A 21,451-nucleotide genomic window follows, 5' to 3' on the forward strand; every position below is an offset into this window, starting at 1 on the left:
CATGATTAAGAAGCTGGCTGCGTTGCTCAGCAAGACAGGTATCTGGCTGTAGAGTCAGAGGTTGGGGGTTTCTCCAGAAACCCCCAACCTCTGTGTGACCTTCGGCAAGCTGCATGGTGCCCCCCCCCGCCCCAGAAGAAAAGGGAAGGGTAAAACCACTTCTGAGTATTCTGTACCTATAAAACTCTGGAAAGGGTCACAATAAGTCAGATTGAGTTGACAGCGTGCTATGATGATGATGATGATGATGGGGTTCAAAGGAAGAACATCGTTATCGTTCTCAAGTTCCATCTTTCAGGCTTGGGTGATGCCACTGGCATTTCTGTTGGCAAGGAAATGTCTTTAGGATTACCAGCGTCTGGCTTTGTTGAAAATAATAAGGATGATTTTTGTGATTGTGTGGCTTCTGCTCTGTGCAACGAGTCAGAACTGAGGCGTAGTGACCCTAACGGGGCCTTTCAAGGCAAGTGAGATATTGAAGGATTGGTTTTGACAGTTCTCTTCCCTCAGTGAGCTTCCATGGCGGAGCGGGGATTTGAACCCTGGTCTCCAGAGTACTAACTCTAACCCTAAATCCACAACATCACCCCGGGAATCCTCGAAGCAGCCTGAAAGCAACGTAAAGGCCCTTCTTAGGCATATGTGGGAAGGAAGCAGGAGGAGTCCTTTTTGGGGGGAGAGGCACTACAACTACCAGAATCCACAACCTCAAGGGTTGGAGGAGGCTGGGAGTAGCCGTGGAAAAAGGTGGCTTTCCTCAAGGTTGGGAACGAAGTTGAGTTTTGCCTCAGAGGGTGATGATGGGCAAGGGGTCAAAAAGCTGCCCCCGTTCTTCCCGGATGACAGGCATGGCCTGGTGTTCGGTCTTTTACGACCGAGGACAGTCCACGGAGGAAATTGTCCTGGGGAACGTGGCCTCCCAGGTGGTGGGCCAAAGGGTTCAAGGACTGCCGAGACGATTTTCAGTGGCAAACATAAATTACGGTTATTTGCTGAAGAGCTACTTGGAAGCGGAAAGCTCATTGGCGGCTTGACAGGAGCCAGTTTTTGATTTTTGTTTTTGTTTTCCCCTTTGAATAAGATTTCTGAAATGCTGAAATGGCCACACACTCAACCCCCCGTCGCAGCCTTTTATTCCAGCGAGAAAGCTCACGCGGAAGAGAACGCCAAGAGCTGTTTGTTTTCTAGCTCTATTTAATTAATTTCCGAGCCCATCTAATTCCCGTTTTTTATCTGGGCGGCTAGCCATTGGCCGTGGGGCCGCCGTCCTCCCTCCCTCCCTCCCTCCCTCTCAGGTGCTGGACGTGCTTGTCCTCGGATGGGACCCCCTGTCCCCATCTGCAACAGAAAACAAGGGTGTGACATCTGCCTTTTCCGGGCAGCGTCTCCGAGCCCCTCATGGCCCCCTTTCAAACCCGCATCCCTTGATCCATCCCCGCAGCAAAATCCTGTGCTCACAGATCACGTAACGACGCTCCCAATGTTCAGCTCAGGAACTTCTGCCAGCTGTGATGGGGTTCACACGTCCCTTGAGCATGTGCAGAATCCATCCCTTTCCCTTTCCATGGCGGCCGCCTTCCTTCTCACTCCTGGGGTCGGTGGATTGAAGAGTTAAGCCTGGGAAGTGGCTTCCAGGCAAGCTGGACCAGTGGCATCTCTCCTGTTTGGAATCAATCCTCTGGAGAAGGGATTCCCCATTGGATGGGTTTGGGAGAGTTCGTTTTTGTGACTGCCAATCCCATCCTCCCCCAGCCACAATGGTCCACAAGGGCAAACTGTCCACCCGTAAGCTGATTCTAGAGATGTTGGGGACAATTGTCTTATAATGCATCCGTTTCGACTATGACAGGAGGACCACAGGGGCTCAAAGGCCAGGTTTCCTCCCTCTCTGCTTCTTCTTGGCTCCAAGGAATGGAAAACTCAGCTGGGATTCGAGAGATCGCTCCAGAGGAGGCTGAATGGAGTCCAGAGCAAAATGCTGCTCTCGGATCTTCCACTCCGGCAGTTCCCCTTCTTCACACTGGTTGGCATCGCAGGCCACCGAAATCACCGCGCAGGTTCTGTAGCTGAGCTACCCTCTGTGTCACAGGCTTGTGGGAAGAAGACCCCTAGGCCAGGACCTTTCTCCAGTGGATCTTGGGTGCACATGTTGTCTGTCAAGGATCTTGGCCCTGATGGGACCTTGTGTCCCGCTGGTGACTGGAAGCTTTCTCCAGAATCACGACCTTCTAACTCTGCCCCCAGAAGTCAACTTGTGGGGGCATCCAAGGGGAGAGACGGGAGGGAAGGCTGTGATCGTTTGCAGCTCACAGGAATGAGTGCATGTCCGAGATAATCTTGCCTGCACCCATGTGGCCACCCACCGTGGGAGAGGAGGGTTTGCGGGGGGGAATACAGATCCTATCATTCTGGTCGTAGTGGGCAGGACATGCCGGGTGCTGAAGTTCTCCCTCTGCACCACCAAAAGAAAAAAGAAAAAGAAAAAGGAAGGAAGGAGGGAGGGAAGGAAGGAAGGAAGGAAGGAAGGAAGGAAGGAAGGAAGGAAGGAAGGAAGGAAGGAAGGAAGGAAGGAAGGAAGGAAGGAACTGATGATGGGTAGAAGGAAGGAGGGAGGGAGGGAGGGAGGGAGGGAAGGAAGGAAGGAAGGAAGGAAGGAAGGAACTGATGATGGGTAGAAGGAAGGAAGGAAGGAGGGAAGGAAGGAAGGAAGGAAGGAAGGAAGGAACTGATGATGGGTAGAAGGAAGGAAGGAAGGAGGGAGGGAGGGAAGGAAGGAAGGAAGGAAGGAAGGAAGGAACTGATGATGGGTAGAAGGAAGGAAGGAGGGAGGGAGGGAGGGAAGGAAGGAAGGAAGGAAGGAAGGAACTGATGATGGGTAGAAGGAAGGAAGGAGGGAGGGAGGGAAGGAAGGAAGGAAGGAAGGAAGGAAGGAAGGAAGGAAGGAAGGAAGGAAGGAAGGAAGGAAGGAAGGAAGGAAGGAAGGAAGGAAGGAAGGAAGGAAGGAAGGAAGGAAGGAAGGAAGGAAGGAAGGAAGGAGGGAGGGAGGGAGGGAGGGAGGGAGGGAGTGAGTATTGGGTTTGTATGTGTCACAGTCTGCATGCTTGTGAGAACTCTGGGTCTCTTCTGGACCACCTTAATGATGATGACTTAAAAGATACTGACCTCAGTATTTTGTTTATTTATTTTATTTATTATTTATTTTATTATTTATTTATTTTATTTATATGCCGCCCACACTACCCAAAGGTCTCTGGGCGGCTTACAAGAATTAAAATATAAAATAAAAATTCGTAACAATTAAAATACAATTAAAATATATAAAAAACTGCCATCGGACCCACAGCTAATATTATTTCAATTAAAAGCCTTCTGGAACAGGAAGGTTTTGACCTGGCACCAAAATGTCATCAGCGTCGGCGCCAGACAAATCTCAGTCGGGAGGGCATTCCATAGTCTGGGGGCAGCTGCCGAAAAGGCCCTTTGTCTACAAGCCGTCCCTCTTACCTCCTTAAGGGACGGCTCTTTCAAAAGGGCCCCCTGGCTAGATCTTAACTGCTGGGTGGGTTCATATGGAAGGTTCATATTATTGTATTTATATCCCGCCTATCTAGTCGAATGACCACTCTAGGCTGAATCTCCTGCCTGTCCCCTCAGGTGATGTGTGTGCAACTTGATTTTATGCCCTTAGTTTTATCCTGAGGATAACAGCAGCAGCAACAAGAACAACAACTACAAGTACCACAACTAGGGGAAGGATTTCTGTGACATGCCATATAGTAACTAGAGGATTTGCTATCCTTGACTTGTTTCTCACCAGTAGACATGACTTGGTGGGGGAAGTGGCAGTAAGGGGAACTCTAGGCGAGAGTGACCATGTCCTTCTAAAATTCTTGATTTCGAAGGAAACAAAAGTAGTGTGTAGCCACACACTTCTGATGGATTTTTTAAAAAGCCAATTTTAATAATCACAGAACAAGGATAAGGAAGGTCCAATGACAGGAGATGCTAAAAAGAAAAGGAGTCCAAGAAGGGTGGGAGCTTCTTGAAAAAGTAATTCTAGAGGCACAACTCCAAACAATTCCAACAAGAAAAAAGGGAGGGGAGGAGGCAAAAAAAGGCCAGTGTGGCTTCACAAAAAGCTCAGGGAGGACCTAAAAACCAAAATAAATAAATAAATAAATAAATAAATAAATAAATAAATAAATAAATAAATAAATAAATAAATAAATAAATAAATAAATAAATAAAATTTTTAAAAAGGCATTTACAGGAAGTGGAAAGAAGGCCAGGCCACCAAGGATGAGTACGGACAAGTAGCAAGGAAATGCAGGGATGGCCTTAGGAGGGCAAAAGCTGAGAATGAGCTGAGGTTAGCTAGAGACACTAAAAGCAATAAAAAAGCACTCTACAGGTATGTGAGCAGCAAAAGCCAAACAAAAGACATCGTGGCACAGCTCCGCAATGGAGATGGGAAAATGGCAACAGAGGACAAAGAAAAGGCAGAGGGGCTCAATTCCTGTTTTAGTTCCTTCTTTTCCCATTAGACAGACGATGAACTTCCAAACAAACTGGAAGTGCAAGTGGGGAGGGGGAGACAGGATTGCAGCTGGAGACAGATAAAGAAATAGTCAAGGAATACCTTACCACTTGGAACAAGTTCAAATCTCCAGGGTCAGATGAACTGCTTCCAAGAGTACTGAAGGAACCGACTGAAGAACTCTCAGAACCGTTATCCTTTGTTTTCTTGAAATCATGGGAAATGAGGGAGGTGCCAGAGGACTGGAGGAGGGCCAATGCTGTCCCTCTCTTCAGAAAGGGCAAAAAAAAGAGAGAGAGGAACCTGGGAACTACAGGTCAGTCAGTCTGACATCAATCCCAGGCAAAGTTCTGGAACAGATCATAAAGTGGTCATTGTGCCAGCAGCTAGGGGGGAAAAAGACAATAACAACTAGAAGCCAACATGGATTTGTAAAGAACACATCCTGTCAGATTAAAGCTGATCTCTTTTTCTTGATCAGGTCACCTCCCTGATAGACAGAGGGAATGCTGTAGACGTAGCATATCTTGACTTCAACAAAGCTTTTGACCAAGTGCCCCATGATCACCTGATGAGGAAGACGGGGGATCTCTGGTTCAGCAAAGCTACAAATGAGGAGGATCTTGGAATTGTGGTAGATCACAAGCTAAATATGAGCCAACAATGTGATGTGGCTACAAAAAAAGACAAAAACTGTAGGCTGCATTAATAGAAGTATAGTTTCCAAATCCCATGAGGTGCTAGTTCCCCTCTAGTCAGTACCTTGATTTTTTCCCCCTGCAACCTGTGTTTGAACATGTTTATGAATAATCTGGTGGGAAAAGCCTGATGACTCATAAACATGTTTGAACTTGATTATGGGTTCAAATGGAGGTTGCAGAGAAAAAGTGAAATGTCATACAAATCCTCCCTCTAAATTAATAAAAGGGATTCTGTGGATCATGGAGTCCATCCTTTCTCAAAGAGGCACAATGGGGAATCGAACACCCAACCTCTGGCTTACAGTCAGAGACCTAAACCCTTGAGCTATCTAACTGTTCTTGTCTCCTCTCTTGCAATCCATCACTTCTCTGATGCTCACGTGGGATGCAGAATATTAGTTAAAGTTCCCCTGCTAACTATCCCCTTCCCCACAAGTATTCAGACACAATCTTAAGGTGTATGGAGGACTCTTGTTTTATTTAACGATGCTAGGACATGTACCCTAACTGCCTTGATCTGTAATCTGGTGGTCCATCGCATGGACAGCAGCCGGGTTTTTCAAGATTGGTGGTGAAAAAAAGAAGAAAAAGAAAACAGGATTGGTCCCTTTGTGTCCACGGCGTGATTTTATTGTCCTCATTAAAGTGCTTCACACGCGTAACGAGCGAGAAAATACATTTCAAGCTACATATAGACGCAATAAAAATGGAACTATAATGAAAAGTTAATTTTTGGAAGATAACACTAAAAGATCCTGAGCGAAAATTAGAGAAATGTGAAGTTTCCTTCGGGGGATTTTGGAGATTATGCGAAGCGGATGGATGGGTCCTCCTCTGCTCGTCCTTTGCCTGCCGGGGAGCAGCCGTGCGGTTCACAAGTCCTCCGCCTGCTACCTGAAAGGGTCTTCCCATTCAGCTGCATGGAGGAGACCCCTCTGGACAAGCCTGGGGACCCGCTCTCCTTCCCCATAGCAGGAAACAAGAAATCTCCCTCCTGCTGAACCCCTTCGGATAAAGAATGGGAAGATGGACTCTTTACCTTCCTCCTTCCTGTCTTTTGAGCCTCTCTTGGCTGCAGAAGTAACTTGGAGGAGGACTTTCAGGCCCCTCCAACGGAGAGTGAGACAAGGAGCTTTCCTCCCTTGTCCACCTTGGTCTTTCTAATTTGAAATTTGGGTAGTGCCCTTTTCCCCTTTGTGAGATCACATGCCTCTGCCCTCCCCCCCCCACCAGCATTTTCAGAAGAACACCTACCGAGTGCTTCAGGGCCGTTCAGACAATTGCATGATTTTGGTGGACTGGACAGTTTTCCACCAAAGAAGGGGTTGATTTTGCACGAAACACCTTTTCTTGCCCGAGCAGGACCAAGAGTGTCAGGAAACGGGACCCTATCCTTGGTGGTTTCAGTTCCTCGTCCTGACTGGCTGGGACGAGACAGAGATTCGCACCCCTGCAGTGGGTTTCGGACTGGGGAGGGACCTACGGATTGTTCTCTTCATGGAGCTCAATATTGTGCTGAAGGTCTGGGAGGCAAATCCTGCTCTTGGTTCAGAGCTCCTCTGTCCAAGCGACCTCCATCTTTTCCGGGATGGCGATAGCATGATCGTTATTTGCTCTCGTTTGCTCCCAAATGTTGTTTTGCATTCATTGTTCTTCTGTACTTAGGAATGTCTTCTGTTGCTTCGTCATGCGCTTGGGGTTATTGCTTTGTGGTCAGGTTGGAAGCGGTTTCGAGCAACGTTTCATACTAAGTCAGTGGAATATACATTCATGAAATAAAGTGAGTGAGTGAGAGGCGTTCTTCCCATCTGGAGGGCCAAACAATGGTCCATATTCTTCTCAATCACTCTCCACTCTGTGCCCTTCCCCCCTCCTCCATGGGCTAGCATCCCACGGTCCCATGGCAAGTCCTTGCTGGCCAGCCACGCATTTTTCTCCCTGTAGAGCGAGGTTCTCAACCCTGTCCTCCCAGAGACATGGACCCTCTCCACACCATACCCTTCCTGCCCGGATGTTCTGCAGCTTTTCCCTCCCCTGGGAGTTTCTGTGGGGACGGTGGGTGATGGAGGCATGGGACTGGGAAGAAGAAGAGGAGGTAAGGGATGCAGGAAGGAGGAGGAACACCGTTGAAAGGGGCCTTTTGCTTCTGATTTCAGTGCAGGCACAGAAGCGGGAGAGAGAGAGAGAAGCCAGGTCCTTGCAGGATGCCTCAGCCTTGGTAGGGACCACGAAGGGGCTGGAAACTGGAGCTGTGAGTCTTGGTTTGTGTTTAGAGGCAACATAGAATCATAGAAAAGTGAAGTTGGAAGGGGCCCACAAGGCCATCCAGTCCAACCCCCTCCTCAATGCAGGAATACCATCGAAGCAGATCTGCTGGGTGGCTATCTTAAATTTTTTTTTTGAATGCCGCCAGTGTTGGAGCCCTCACGCACTCCCGAGGCCACGGGTTCCACTGTCGTACATTGCACAACGAACATGGAGGTGGCAGGAGCCCGGAGAGGCAAAGGATCAGGGTTTGCTGACCGCTGGAAGAGGGGAAGGTCACCACAATGGCCGTGTGATATCACAATGGGCTTGGCAAGAAAGGGCCTAACTATTTCTCAACCTCTCCTTCTCCCTGTGTTTTTTTCTTTGGGTTTTGTCCAAGTCTTCAGACAGAGGGGCCCATTCACAGAGAGAGAGACTGACACCCACGGGATGTCCTCAAAATTTGTGAGTCCTGGAAACAGGTGGTAGGAGTCACGCTAATTCCAGGAAGCTCATGAACCCAAAGCTACCAGGAGAGAGCCTGCCTGCAGGAGATGGGACTTAAGCTCTTGTAGACCTTGGCCAACCATGGCCGCCCCCTCGTTGCCTCGTCAGCATGTCGGATTCCATCCCCCTTTTGCAAACGGCACCCAATCTCCATTGGAAAACGGTGAGGGCTTCTGCTTCTTTCATGCTGTGACATCTGATGGAGTTTTGGCAGGATTTGTTGACTCCCTTGGGCACTCCCTGTGTCGCCCCATCAAGGGGTGGTCCTGCCCCCTGCTCTGGATGTGCCCGGTGGACAGAGCGGCGTCCCTTGTCCCCATCCTTCTCCGTTGCACAACCAATAGCCGCCTATGGCCAGGCAGCGTTGCCAGGATCGCCCTTCGCTGCCTTTCCTCTTGCCTGTGTGTGTGTGCGTGCTTGTCAGCTTCTTTGCTCAAGCGCTTTGCTGACGCGTTCTTCCGTCTGGTTGCCTTCACAGCCCCACCCACGGTGCGGATCATCCACTCGGGCCTGGCGTGCAACATCGAGGAGGAGCGGTACTCCGAGCGTGTGTACACCATCCGCGAAGGGGAGACGCTGGAGCTGACGTGTTTGGTGACAGGCCACCCGCGGCCCCAGGTGAGCTTCCTGCTGTGATGGGCGTGGGTCACACCTTGACCTTCTCCTGTAAGCACCCTTTGTCCTCTCTCTCTCTCTCTCTCTCTCTCTCTCTCTCTCTCTCTCTCTCTCTCTCTCAATAGGGGGACTGATGCCCTGGTTCAGAACTTGTAAAAGTTTCATTTGTGGCCCAGGAAAGATCTAGAGCAGCCCTTCTCAGCGAACCTTTCTTTACACACCACCCTATAAGTATCGTTACGTAACTTACTTAACCCTGATTCGGCCTTTAGCTGCATCGGGTCCATTTTAAGGATAAGGCAGGGTGAATATATTTTAAATAATTCAATAAATAATTTTGTTGCACTTTATTTTTCTTCCAAATCCCACCTCCCTTTTCTGGCCACCTTTGTTTCATTTTAGGTTGTGGGACTTTTTTTTAAAAAAAAAAAAGTTGTGTAGGCATAACAATTGTCTACAGGGGGCCCCTGGCATATTTGGAAAAGGGGGGGGGCACAGACTAGAAACAATTCTTCACATACCCCCTTATAAGGTTTGTGATGTGACTTATGCAGTTCAGATCCAACCTGTACTTCTTTCATATTTTGCTTATGGCCACCACACACACACACACACACACACACACACACACACACACACACACACACACACACACACACACACACACCACACACACACACACCACACACACACACACACACACACACACACACACACACACACACACACACACACACACACACACACACACCCAAATTGAGAAGGGCTGATCTAGAGTTCTTTACAACATTTAGTGCAGGAACATATCTTGCATGTTTTTTTATCCCTGGAATTCAACGACCAGAATGTCTCAGGCCAGCACGCATAGGATTTTGGTACCTATAGTTTCCAAAGTTACTTTTCCAAGTTCTGCCTGAGATCCTGATGGCAATGTTTTTTCTGAAGTCTGTCGAAAGTACATTGATACCTTGATAATCAGGAACCTTGTCCTGATTTATAGAGAAATAAAGGGGTTTCATTTGTCTTAGAGTGCATTCAGACATGCAAGGAAGAGAAAAATGTGGTACAGCCATCCTCGGATTGAACCGCTGAGAATAAAGTGGGGCAACAGCGTGGTGTTCTTCCTTACACCAGAAGCCCCTAATGGGAGGGTTCCAACTGAGGCCTCTCCAGGAGGACCCAGAAATCAGAAAACGCTTCTCCACTCACCTTGGCTGGCACCAAACAGACCCCCACAAGCCAGAAGCAAGAGGTCTTTTTTTCAGAGGACTCTGGAGGCTGGTACTGAGTGTTTGCTGAAGGGGGCTGACCTGGCTTGGGTTGGGCAAGAAGACATGTTGTGGATTGTGGGAAGTCACACACAGTTCTGATGTCAACGCTGGTATCATGGGTTTGTGTAGGAAGGGGTAGACACACCAAGCAAAATGTTCCAATTCCGGGTGGGTTTTTGTAAGAGCAGTTGTTGCTGCTGCTGCGGTTGGTTGGTTGGTTGGTTGGTTGGTTGGTTGGTTGGTTGGTTGGTTGGTTGGTTGGTTGGTTGGCTGATTGGTTGGTTGGTTGGTTGGCTGATTGGTTGGTTGGTTTTGGCAAATGTGTGTGCGGTGAAAAAACAAGTTCCTGAGTTTGAAAGGGTCATATGAGGGCAAGACCTTTAGGGCTGGATTTTATCAACACACTGAGTGCTATTTCTTGGGGCTGAAATCATCCTTGACTTACTCGAGGGAAGCCTCCTAGATGACATTTACTTTTTCTTCTGGATCGATCAGCAGGGATTGGCTTCTGAATGCTCATTTCACTGAAGGCAATCACGGGCATTGGGATTTGCAAAGTGCCAAAATGCAAAGCATGCAAAATTTATGTCTACTCTTCCTAAAAGTAAGAATATTCCAGACGCCCTGGGGTTTCTCTATGAATCTAAAACCAGAGAGGGGAAAATACTTGTTTTGGGGTGCTCAAAGTCTCAGAATTGTACTATTACTAAATTGTGAAGGTAGTTGTTCAAAAACAGAAGGTAGTTCCCTATCTTGGCCTGAAACGGCTGGGTGGGAAATAGGCTCCACCTTCGGCAGAACAGATTTAGCAGGAACTCGGGGGCAGGTTTATTGATTCATTTAAAATATATTTCATCCCCACTTTTCTCCTTAAAAGGACCCAAGGTTTCTTTGGAAATCCCTTCTGAGAAGAAAGATGGGATTTATTCAACAAGTGGACTGTATCAACAGGCAGCGTATGAATAGCATGTATTGAAATGAGAACTTAAACCTAGAAGGCAGAAAAGAGTAAATAGAATAATCTGAAATTTTGATATGGCAATCGGTATAGAATGGATGTTAGTATGTTATTGTCTCTCCTCTTCCCCATTAACTCCAATTTCCCTTTTCCTTTCTGTCACCCCTTCTGTTAAAAAATAAAAAAAAAATATTAAAAAAAAAAGGAAATCCCTTCTGAGTGAGAACAGGTCCCTCCTAGGCAGTTAAGTTGGGTTCCCACGAAGGAGGTGCTTGAACTGCATGGATGTGTCCTTTAAAAAAAAAACAAAAATAATCCCTTGTCACTCACTTTTTAGCCACGGTGGCTCCCCGGGTCAGCCCTGACGGCATAAATAAACCAACCCCTGTAGAAAGAAAGGGGTGGGCTTTGCACCTCCCTTTCGCTTGAGTGTATGGTGCTGTAGACTCTTGTCTGCAACCATACCGCCCTGCAAGTGAACGGAAGCAGAACTGTCCACACAGAAAACAGTGAGATCAGCCCTCCTTGTCTGCAGCATTTTACCCGGGACAGGAGTTGGCCTCTGCATCAGGAAAGCGCTCAAAAACCACCTGGCATCCCATCGCAGCATGAGGGTTTCTGTGCTTTGGCCATGGGCTTTTAACAAACGCAAGAACAGGTGATACCTTTACAGACTGCCTATCACTTACTCTTGCCTTTGTGTTTCATTCCGTAGGGACCACAAGGCTCCCCTTTATTTCAGTGGGTTTTATCAAGGGTGATTGGCACATTGGCACGGAAGAGGAAGGAAAGGCACAAATAAGTGCTAGTCCCCTTTTATTCAGCACTGGTTAGGCCTCACCTTGAGTCTTGTGTCCAATTGTACCTACGATGGATGGGGGGAAGAGACCTCTTGGGGCATCTCCTTGGTGTGAGATTTCTTCTGGGTTCAGATGACCTACAGCCAGACCCTGCTCCATGCCCAGGCCAGACCTTCTTGGTCCAGCAGGAAGGCTACTTTTCCCCCTTCTTATTAAAAAAGAGCTGGGCTGGAGCAATCCATATACACACGGAAGGATCGTTTTAAGGTAGACTGCTCCCAGCACAGGGACTCTTTGCAGTGCAATCCAATGCGATCCTTTAAGGGCCGTCTCATCTCATCCTGACAGACTCATCCGCTCACCTTTAGGACTTCGAGTCTCCGATTCTTGCTCCGACTCCTTGTGTGTTTGGCCACTTTAATCCTGAATCAGAGTGGCCACCGGTTTGTTCTTCCCCCCAAAAGTCTTCTGTGCAATACTAACAAGAGTCAGTGGGACTGTCACTGCAGTGGCCTCTTCTGCCAGCATCACCTTCAGCTCCCACTGCTGACCAGTAGCTGCCTCCCCCATCACCATAGGAACAACCCATTCCCTTAGGCGGATGCAGTCATTGCCCTTGTAGAGGTGGATGCCTCTTAGTCTGGTGTCCTGGATGTGGCCCTTTGGCCTTGAGTTGCCCTTCTAGGAGTCCAGGTTCATCATGGGAGCCCAACCTGCTGAGGGCAATGGTTCTTGACACACTCAAACCCCTTGCCACGCTAAGGTGTGCATTAACAAAGGGGATAATTAATTAGTAGAAGGTTATTCTTGCCGTGTACTCCACAAAGCTCCTTAGCAGTCCCCAAGGCCCCCGTCCTTGGGGACTGATAAATGAGAAAGGAATCCCCAATGCAGAGGAGGAAAAAAAGAGAGAGAAGATCTCTTAGATATGAAATGAATAAGATGGGGACGAGAACACAACCGCCTCAAGAAGTAGTAATCTTCTCACTGAATTGTCCTTGGACACCACGATAAACTTGTACGGATGTGTTACGGTACTAAAATTGAATTAAAAAACCCCAAGCCTCTTGAGTGCTGCTCTAATTTACTCTCAAGACAGTAGCAAGTTTAAGAATCGAAAACCGATTGGGGGAATGTACCCCGAAGGGTAGATGAACCTCCGTTGGGGATGCTTCAGCTGTGGTTCTCCTGCTTCCTGGAGGGTTGGACCTCCTTGATGACCTTCTGAGTCCCTTCCAGACCTGCACTTCTACGGGGCTTCCTTGTCAGACACGTGTTTCTAAAGAGCATTTTCTCCTCACATGCATTTTTAAATGCATGTATATCTATATAACTACAACATGCATTTTCTCAACACATTTAAATGCACTTTAAGTATGAATTCTCTCCCTCAGTTTTTGCTTCCTGTCAATTGCAGAGAACTGCCCAGCGTCTCCTGAATATTGCCACAGTTCTCTCTCGATCTGCTCATTGGGTCCAGAGGTCGGATCTCGGCAATTCGCACAGAACTGGAAGATGCCGGAAGGTTGTCAGGAAATGCTCTATACAGTATATCACAGAAGAGAGGACACCCCCCCCCTCACATTTCATAAATATTTTAGTCTATCTTTTCATGTGACAACACTGAAGAAATGATACTTGGCTACCACGTAAAGCAGTGAGTATACCGCTTGTAGAACAGTGTCAATGTGCTGTCCCCTCAAAATAACGCAACACACAGCCGTTAATGTCTAAACCGCTGGCAACAAAAGTGAGGACACCCCTAAGGGACAATGTCCAAATTGGGCCCATTTCGCCGTTTTCCCTCCCTGGTGTCATGAGACCTGTTAGTGTCACAAGTCTCAGGTGTGAAGGGGGAGCAGGTGTGAAGGGAGGGGAATCATGCTCTTGCTTCAGTAGGTCACAGTCCATGTTGGCATTCAGGGCTCCCTCAATGAACTGCAGCTCCCCAGTGCCGGCAGCCCTCATGCAGCCCCAGACCATGACACTCCCACCACCATGTTTGACCGTAGGCACCACGCACTTGTCTTTGTACTCCTCACCTGGTTGCTGCCACACACGCTTGACACCCTCTAAACCAAATACGTTTATCTTAGTCTCATCGGACCACATGAGATCATTCCAGAAATCCACGTCCTTAGTCTGCTTGTCTGTAGCAAACCATATGCAGGCTTTCTTGTGCATCATCTTTAGAAGAGGCTGCCTTCTGGGACGACAGCCCTGGAGACCAATTTGATCCAGAGTGTGTGACGTATGGTCTGAGCACTGACAGGTTGACCCCACCCCCACCCCTTCAAGCTCTGCAGCAATGCTGGCAGCACTCGTACGTCTATTTCCCAATGCCAACCTCTGATTAGGACACTGAGCACTGGCCCTCAAGTTCTTGGGTTGACCCTGGTGAGGCCTGTTCTGAGTGGAACCTGTCCTGTTCAACCGCTGTACGGTCTTGGCCATCGTGCTGCAGCTCAGTTTCAGGGTTTGGGCCATCTTCTTATAGCCGAGGCCATCTTGATGTAGAGCAGCCATTCGGTTTTTCAGATCCTCAGATCGTTCATGACCATGAGGAGCCATGTGACCAGTTGGACAGAGAGTGAGAGCGAGAACACCTGCTCCCCTTTCACACCTGAGACTTGTGACACTAACAGGTCTCATGACACCAGGGAGGGAAAATGGCAAATTGGGTCCAATTTGGACATTGTCCCTTAGGGGTGTCCTCACTTTTGTTGCCAGCGGTTTAGACATTAACGGCTGTGTGTTGCGTTATTTTGAGGGGACAGCACATTGACACTGTTCTACAAGATGTATACTCACTGCTTTGCCTTGTAACCAAGTGTAATTTCTTCATTGTTGTCACATGAAAAGATAGACTAAAATATTTATGAAATGTGAGGGGGTGTCCTCACTTCTGTGATATACTGTATGTTCTAGGCAGAGATTTTCTTAAGGCGTCGAAGAGATCAGCTCAATGCCAGGAAAAGAAGTGTTTTGTGGCTCCGACACACTGCATCTGTCGGTGCATTTTCTCCCCCCAAATCTCTATTTTCTCCTGCTAGACCCTGGAAAGAAAATTGATTTCAGTTCATTTTACCAGTTTATGGATTTCTCCCGCCTGCTCACGCATTGATCATCCCTGCCTCCAGCTCTCCTCCTCCTTAGCTAAGGAAAGGGACGTGCTATCTTTTCAGGAGATCAAGTGCTTGGTAGAAGAACCGCTGATGAGGAAAGCGAGACATCCCGGCCTCAGGTCTGAGAGGCTGAGCGTTGAATGAAGAAGTCCCATCTTGGACTCTGGCTCTCTCTGGGCCCTCTTCTAGGATTGGGGGGAGGTGGTGGTGGTGGCAGGGGCTGCATGGGCTTCCCATCCTCCTTCTGGACTTCTTTCTCTGCAGCGTGAACGTGTCAGTCCTCCCTACCTCGCAGGGCTGTTGTCGAGTTCATCACCATTGTCAACAGGAGCAATCAATGAAGCCAGATTAAATAGACATTTCCTGCTTTAAGATCTATCTATCTATCTATCTATCTATCTATCTATCTATCTATCTATCTATCTATCTATCTATCTATCTATCTATCTATCTATCTATCTATCTATCTATCTATCTATCTATCTATCTATCTATCTATCTACCTACCTACCTACCTACCTACCTACCTACCTACCTACCTACCTACCTACCTACCTACCTACCTACCTACCTACCTACCTACCTACCTACCTACCTACCTACCTATCTCTCTGCCTGCCTGCCTGCCTGCCTGCCTGTTTACTTACTTACTTACTTACTTACTTACTTACTTACTTACTTACTTACTTACTTACTTACTTACTTACTTACTTACATTTTTAGGTCTCCTTTCTCTTTGAGTAATTAAAGCTAAAAACAATGAGTATATATTTAGTTATGGTTGTAGTCACCAAATATCTATTCAGTACAATCCCCATGAATCATGTTGGGCATAAGTAAAGAGGTGTGTGTCTTGGATTCAAATTCTTTACTGAGCTGATTTTTCTTTGTTAGTATCAGAAGCACCACAGTACAATTCATAAAAGCATCGGGCAATTTTTGCCCAATCACGGGCAACCTCAAGAGCATGTCTTCCAAAGTACGGATTGAGAGGGATAGAGTACTGTTTGTTTGTTTAACCCACCTTTCCGCTAAAAAGTTGTTCCAAAAAGAAATAATAGCAGATAAAAATCAAACGTCAGCCGAAGCCATAATAAGAATCATATAAACCCTCCCCACCATCCGAACGCTGTCTGACCATGTGAGCTCGTCAGCATCAGTAAAACCTTTGGGGCCCCGAGGAGGAAGTGTTTAATCCTTAGTGTGTAGAGGTTGCACAAAACGGGAGCCCTTAACGCCGCCCTGAGGTCGGCCATTCTTTTGAGAAGCTAAGGCATAGGCATCCTTCCGTCTCCAGAGACTATGGTAACATGCTCTGAATCGAGGAGTGTCCTCTCCAGAGCATGAAGCCTGGGTAAAGGCTGTTACCCAAGCAGCAGATTCCCCCTCTCCACTTTGCTGAAATGGTCCAATGGAAAAGGCAAGAGCCAATACAACTGGTTCCAGCAACGTCGCAGGAGTTGCCAGAACGACACAAACTGTCTCTGGGACTCCGGCTCCGGATTTTTCCTCGGGGTTGATTCCTGAAGCCGTTTCCATCAGTGGATATGGCCACAAGGCAGTGGAGGTTTGAAATCGGAGTTTGCCTTCCATGGCTGACGAGCCCCACCTACCCGGTCTGCTCTTTAATAGTGCAGAAGCATCATCCGACCCTTAAAACTTTCCTGCCTCCCAGGTGTATGAGAATCTAAGGAACTTCATTGAAACAGCACATGAGCTTCTGGCTTACCTTAAATGCTCGCTGCTTGCAGCTTGGAAAAGTTCCTTTTTTTCCAGTGCCAGGATCCCCCAACCTATAATTCTCTCTCTCTCTCTCTCTCAAAAACTCAACGTCTCTGCTCTCATACATATCACTTCTTTCTTATTCCTGGGCTTTTTCGAGCCATGCCTGGGAAGTCCTGGCTCACCTGGCGTGTGTGTCCCTGAAGGATCTCTTGAGGACCACGGGGGGTGGGTGGGTGGGGAGGAGAGGATGTTCGGATGGGGCTTTGGAGCCCCAGGTGTGCCCATTGGGTGCCCTGCTGGTCTCTCCTCCGACGCACCTGTTTAGCCAAAGCACCCAGGCTGTGGCAAGGCCAGCATATGGTGCCTTTTTTTTTTTTTTTTTTTTTGCAGGAGGGGTTGCTTCCATGGCAAGGAATGGGTCCCCCTTCATGGGTGATCAGCTTCTTCTCTGCTTTCATGAGCTGGAATGCGCCTCCAAAATAGGAAGACGAGTAACTTTGACAAAGTGGCCAACACAACAGCACAGTTAAGTGTTCACCACACACACACACACACACACACACACACACACACACACACACAGAGAGAGAGAGAGAGAGAGAGAGAGAGAGAGAGAGAGCGTGAGAGAGAGCAAAATGGTCAAGGGTGTGTGTGTGTGTGTTTGTGTGTGTGTGTGTGTGTGTGTGTGATCACTGTAAAACGACAGCAGCCGCTCCTTGGGCGTCATATATATTTTACCAAACATGATAAGCAGAAGGAAAGGCAACAAAGAATTTCCCACCTCTGCCTTTCTTATCATCCACGCTGCTTTCTGCGAGTCCATTCTAGGTGAGAGCCCCATCAACTGAGCGGGAGGCTATTTATTGGTTTAAATTATTTAGAATATTTTGATCCCACCTTTTCCCCTTAAAAAGGCAGCTGACGTCCTTGAAAGACAATATTTAAAGCTGGAGACAAAGAGTATGCAATGGTGTTTTGCCTCATTAAAAGACAATTTTAAAGCTAAGAACAGTGAGTATACAAATATTAAAAAAAGAACAAACAAATACCACTTGGGGAGATGGTAAACACAAGTAGTACTTAAAAAAACCAGTCAAAGCAGTAAGATATAACAATCCATTTTTTTAAAAAAACCTCAATCAGGCAGCCAGTCACTGAGGGAAAGCTTGCCTGAAGAGACAGGTCTCTGCCTGCTTGTGGAAGGTCAGCCAAGATGGGGCCAGTCTGGATTCCAGTGGCAGGGAGTTCCAAAGCCTGGGTTCAAATCCATACTTGTCCATGGAAACTCGCAGGGGATGGGGTGGCAAAGGTTAAGCCGTGCCACTCAATGCCACAAAGTGTCACAAAGGCCAATATCCCAGAAGGTCAAAAATGAATATCGAAACTGATGAGTCCATCCACCCTTGATATTTAGGATCCTTAGGTTATCTCAGCCGTACATTTACTTTCAGTATTCTTTTGCAAGCAGTGAACAAGAAAGATATTCCAAGTTGGGGTAATAGGCTGTCATTTGCAGTTTATGATCCGGCGTTGTCTCCCTCTCTGAGTTGTGTATGTTGGCGTTTGAGGAGAAGCTTGTTCTCCACCCCACCTGCACCGATTCTTTCAAACGTTTGTAACCTGGCCTCTGCCGGCGTAAATCCAACATATCCTTAGACTGAGACCCTGTACAAAATCTTTTCCTCTCAGCTGCTTGTTTCACACTTTGTTGGAGGTCAAATTATCAGCAAAAATTCTGTTCACCGCACACATATATATGCACCCACCAGCATATAGGCATGAAATTTTAGGTAATTCGAAGAGGGCAAAGTTTGGTGTTAAACAATACGAACTTTTCCCCTTTTCTCTTTTTTTCAAGTCCCAGTTTGTATATCGCTATTTTGCGACTTCATAGCAGAAATGGATTTCCTCCCGTTAAATCTCTTCCTCTTGTTCCACTTATAAGCAGGCCTCATTTTCAGCCTCAAAAAGCCTTCCCCTGTTATTCCTAAAACTTAGCGCTCCATCCAAAGGTGATGTATGATTTTGTGGCTAACCCAGTAGACAACGATTTCCTATGGACTTGGTCCATCCTAATTGCATTATGCCTTCATTAGCGGCATAAATAATAAAAATGAAATCTATAAAAGACAACCTCCCTAATGACGTCTCGAGGAATAACAGCACACAAACGGCATGCTTCTCTCCAGCTCCAACAAAGTGGTTTTGACCTGTCACTGAAGGAGAAGGGAGGGCCGATCAGAGCAACCTCCCCAAGATCAGGTGTTTCAAGGCTGGATTGTAGCTTGTGCCCTTCCTTGCCGGTGGTGGTGATGATGGAGTCATCTGAAACCTGACATGGCCTCTGGACACGATCCCAGCAAATAAGTCCTCTCATCCGGGGCAAGATGGTCTTTCAGAAATTATGGGGCCCCGTCAGGTGTGATGGAGCTCACTGCCCTCTGTTAAGGCTCTGATGGGCTATAAGCCCCCTGCTCATTCACACACACACCCATGGTGAAACCTTCCATGAAGTTCAGGGGGAGTGTGCAAACCTTGCTTTCAGGTTAAATGGTGCTCCCAGAAGGCTTTGATGAACAGGCTGAGGGTTAGAAACAAGATGCACCTTCCCATGCATCTTGTTTTAAAGTGAATGTGTGTTTGGTCTTTTGGTTCCTCTGCAGCTGCAGAAGAGCAGCTCAGCAGCAAATTAGTTGGCATGAGGGGGGGGGAGAAGCAGTAAATAAGGGTAGAAGTGGCCAACGGGCTTTCTATTGCCAAACCCTTGGTTTAGCGCTTTATATGTTGGTGGCAACAATGAAGTGCATCTAGAGATCAGTATGGGCGGCAGTGTGTTGTTGTTGCTTAGTCGTTTAGCCGTATCCACCTCTTGGTGACCCCATGGACCAGAGCACGCCAGGCCCTCCTGCCTTCCACTGCCTCCTGGAGTTGGGTCAAATCCATGTTGGTCGCTTCGATGACCCTGTCCAACCATCTCGTCCTCTGTCGTCCCCTTCTCCTCTTGCCCTCACACTTTCCCAACATCAGGGTCTTTTCCAGGGAGTCTTTTCTTCTCATGAGATGGCCAAAGGATTGGAGCCTCAGCTTCAGGATCTGTCCTTCCAGTGGGCAGTTAATAGCTGTGTTTCAGCAGATACAACCCAACCGAACTCAAAAGCATCGTAGTGCCTTACCTGTGAACAAACGTACGGCTAAATATTTCACTCTATATGTTTGAAGACGCGGATTATAATCCACAAAAGCTGACATGGAGAGAACAAGCAGCAATTGTTTCTGAACTTTACTTGTTGCTCCAAGTCCACCAAATGGGACATTGTCTAGGCAGGATGACACCACCATGGCCCAGATGATGGTATCAAGGCCTTTTTTTGTGTGTCTCGCTTTTGGCTTCCGGAATTCAAAACCATCTCTTTGCTCTTTCCATGCATTTGCTGCGGTGGTGAAAAGACTGAATGATGATCCAATATCCCGCCTCGACCAGCTGACTATGGACAAGTCAGCTGAGGTGGTGGTAAGATTCATCCAGCCAGCCTGTTATAATGACTGCCAATCATGCAAGTGTGAAGCGATTTCACGACCAGGAGCTTACTTGTATAAGGTTTGCATTAAGTTGGCACAGCTAACTGCAGCTCATTGATAAAATGCCGTGGCCGAAATGCTTGCTGGCATTTACCCGTGTAGACTTCATTACAGGAGGATATCAGTCCTGGGTATCAGGGTATACCTCTCTAAATTATTGCAATGCTTCCAGACAGCATCATCCTGTCTCATTCTACAAGCTTTATTTATCTACATTGTTTTGATGATCCGTATGTACACAAAGAGTTCAGAGTTGTGGGGCACATCCAAAAGTCTTACAGCTATGGCAAAACTGTAGGCACAAAGGTTTAAAATATATATGAAAATGAAACGTAAGTCACAGGCAAATGTTTAAGTCTGAATTCAATCCGAAATACAGGTGTGTAAACAGTACAGAAAAAAATGTTTTAATTACATTCTAAAAATACAGGCGCTTACAGCCTAAAAGGGCGCATAAACAAAAAGAGAAAATGCATCTCTAAAACACACCATTAAAAATATGTTATAATTTTGAGCAATCTTTAGCCTTTAAACACAGTGGCACACAGAAAACTATTGCGAGTATACACCCAGCCAAGTTAAATTAGAAGCTATGGAGGAAAATGCATGTTGTCTTTTCTGTTGCGGCTGTTGTTGCATGATGCTTGATACCTACGGTTATTTGTGTTGTTGGTATTCAGGTCATGTGTGTCATGATGCGGTGTGATGCACTGTGTTGCAAATATGTGTCTCTTGCCTCTCTGCATTTATATTTCTTTCAGTATTTACATTTTCTTTCAGCTGTCAACAACTAGCTTTTACTGGTGCAGCAATTTATAGGGACTTAATGTACAGTCTAAATTGTTGTAATGGACATTTCTATTGCTTTTACAGAGGTGGCAAAGCACAACTCCTAAAAATCAGACTCTGGCAAGCTGCCACCGTGATGGCAAGCAAGATTATTTTGACTAACAGGGACTGGCACCTGCTGGGGCCGTGGGTGGCTCTCTGTGACTAAATTGCTGGACTGGAAGGAGCCATATTTATTTATTTATTTATTTATTTATTTATTTATTTATTTGATTTATATGCCGCCCACTCTACCCAAAGGTCTCTGGGCGGCTCACAACAACCAAAATTCAATGCAGTAAAACAAAATGATTAAAATACAGTTAAAATACAATTAAAATACGATTAAAAAATACAATTAAAATTGCCATCATTAAGACCCACAGTTAATGTTATTTCAGTTAAAAGCCTTCTGGAACAGGAAGGTTTTGACCTGGCGCCGAAATGTCATCAGTGTCGGCGCCAGGCGAATTTCAGTTGGGAGGGCGTTCCATAGTCTGGGGGCAGCTGCCGAGAAGGCCCTTTGTCTACAAGCCATCCCTCTTACCTCCTTGAGGG

General features: G+C 47.0%; 1 protein-coding gene across 2 annotated transcripts in view; it reads left to right on the top strand.

Moving 5' to 3' along the window:
• MDGA2 (MAM domain containing glycosylphosphatidylinositol anchor 2) overlaps positions 1-21,451 on the top strand; it is a 504,154-nt gene that overhangs the window by 167,324 nt on the left and 315,379 nt on the right. For both annotated transcript variants that reach the window (XM_072986938.2, XM_072986939.2), the window contains exon 2: positions 8,471-8,610. In XM_072986938.2, coding sequence (XP_072843039.2) covers positions 8,471-8,610 — 140 coding nt within the window. The remainder of the gene's footprint in view (positions 1-8,470; positions 8,611-21,451) is intronic.

The sequence above is a fragment of the Pogona vitticeps genome, chromosome 1, assembly GCF_051106095.1.
Source record: "Pogona vitticeps strain Pit_001003342236 chromosome 1, PviZW2.1, whole genome shotgun sequence".
NCBI lineage: Eukaryota > Metazoa > Chordata > Lepidosauria > Squamata > Agamidae > Pogona > Pogona vitticeps.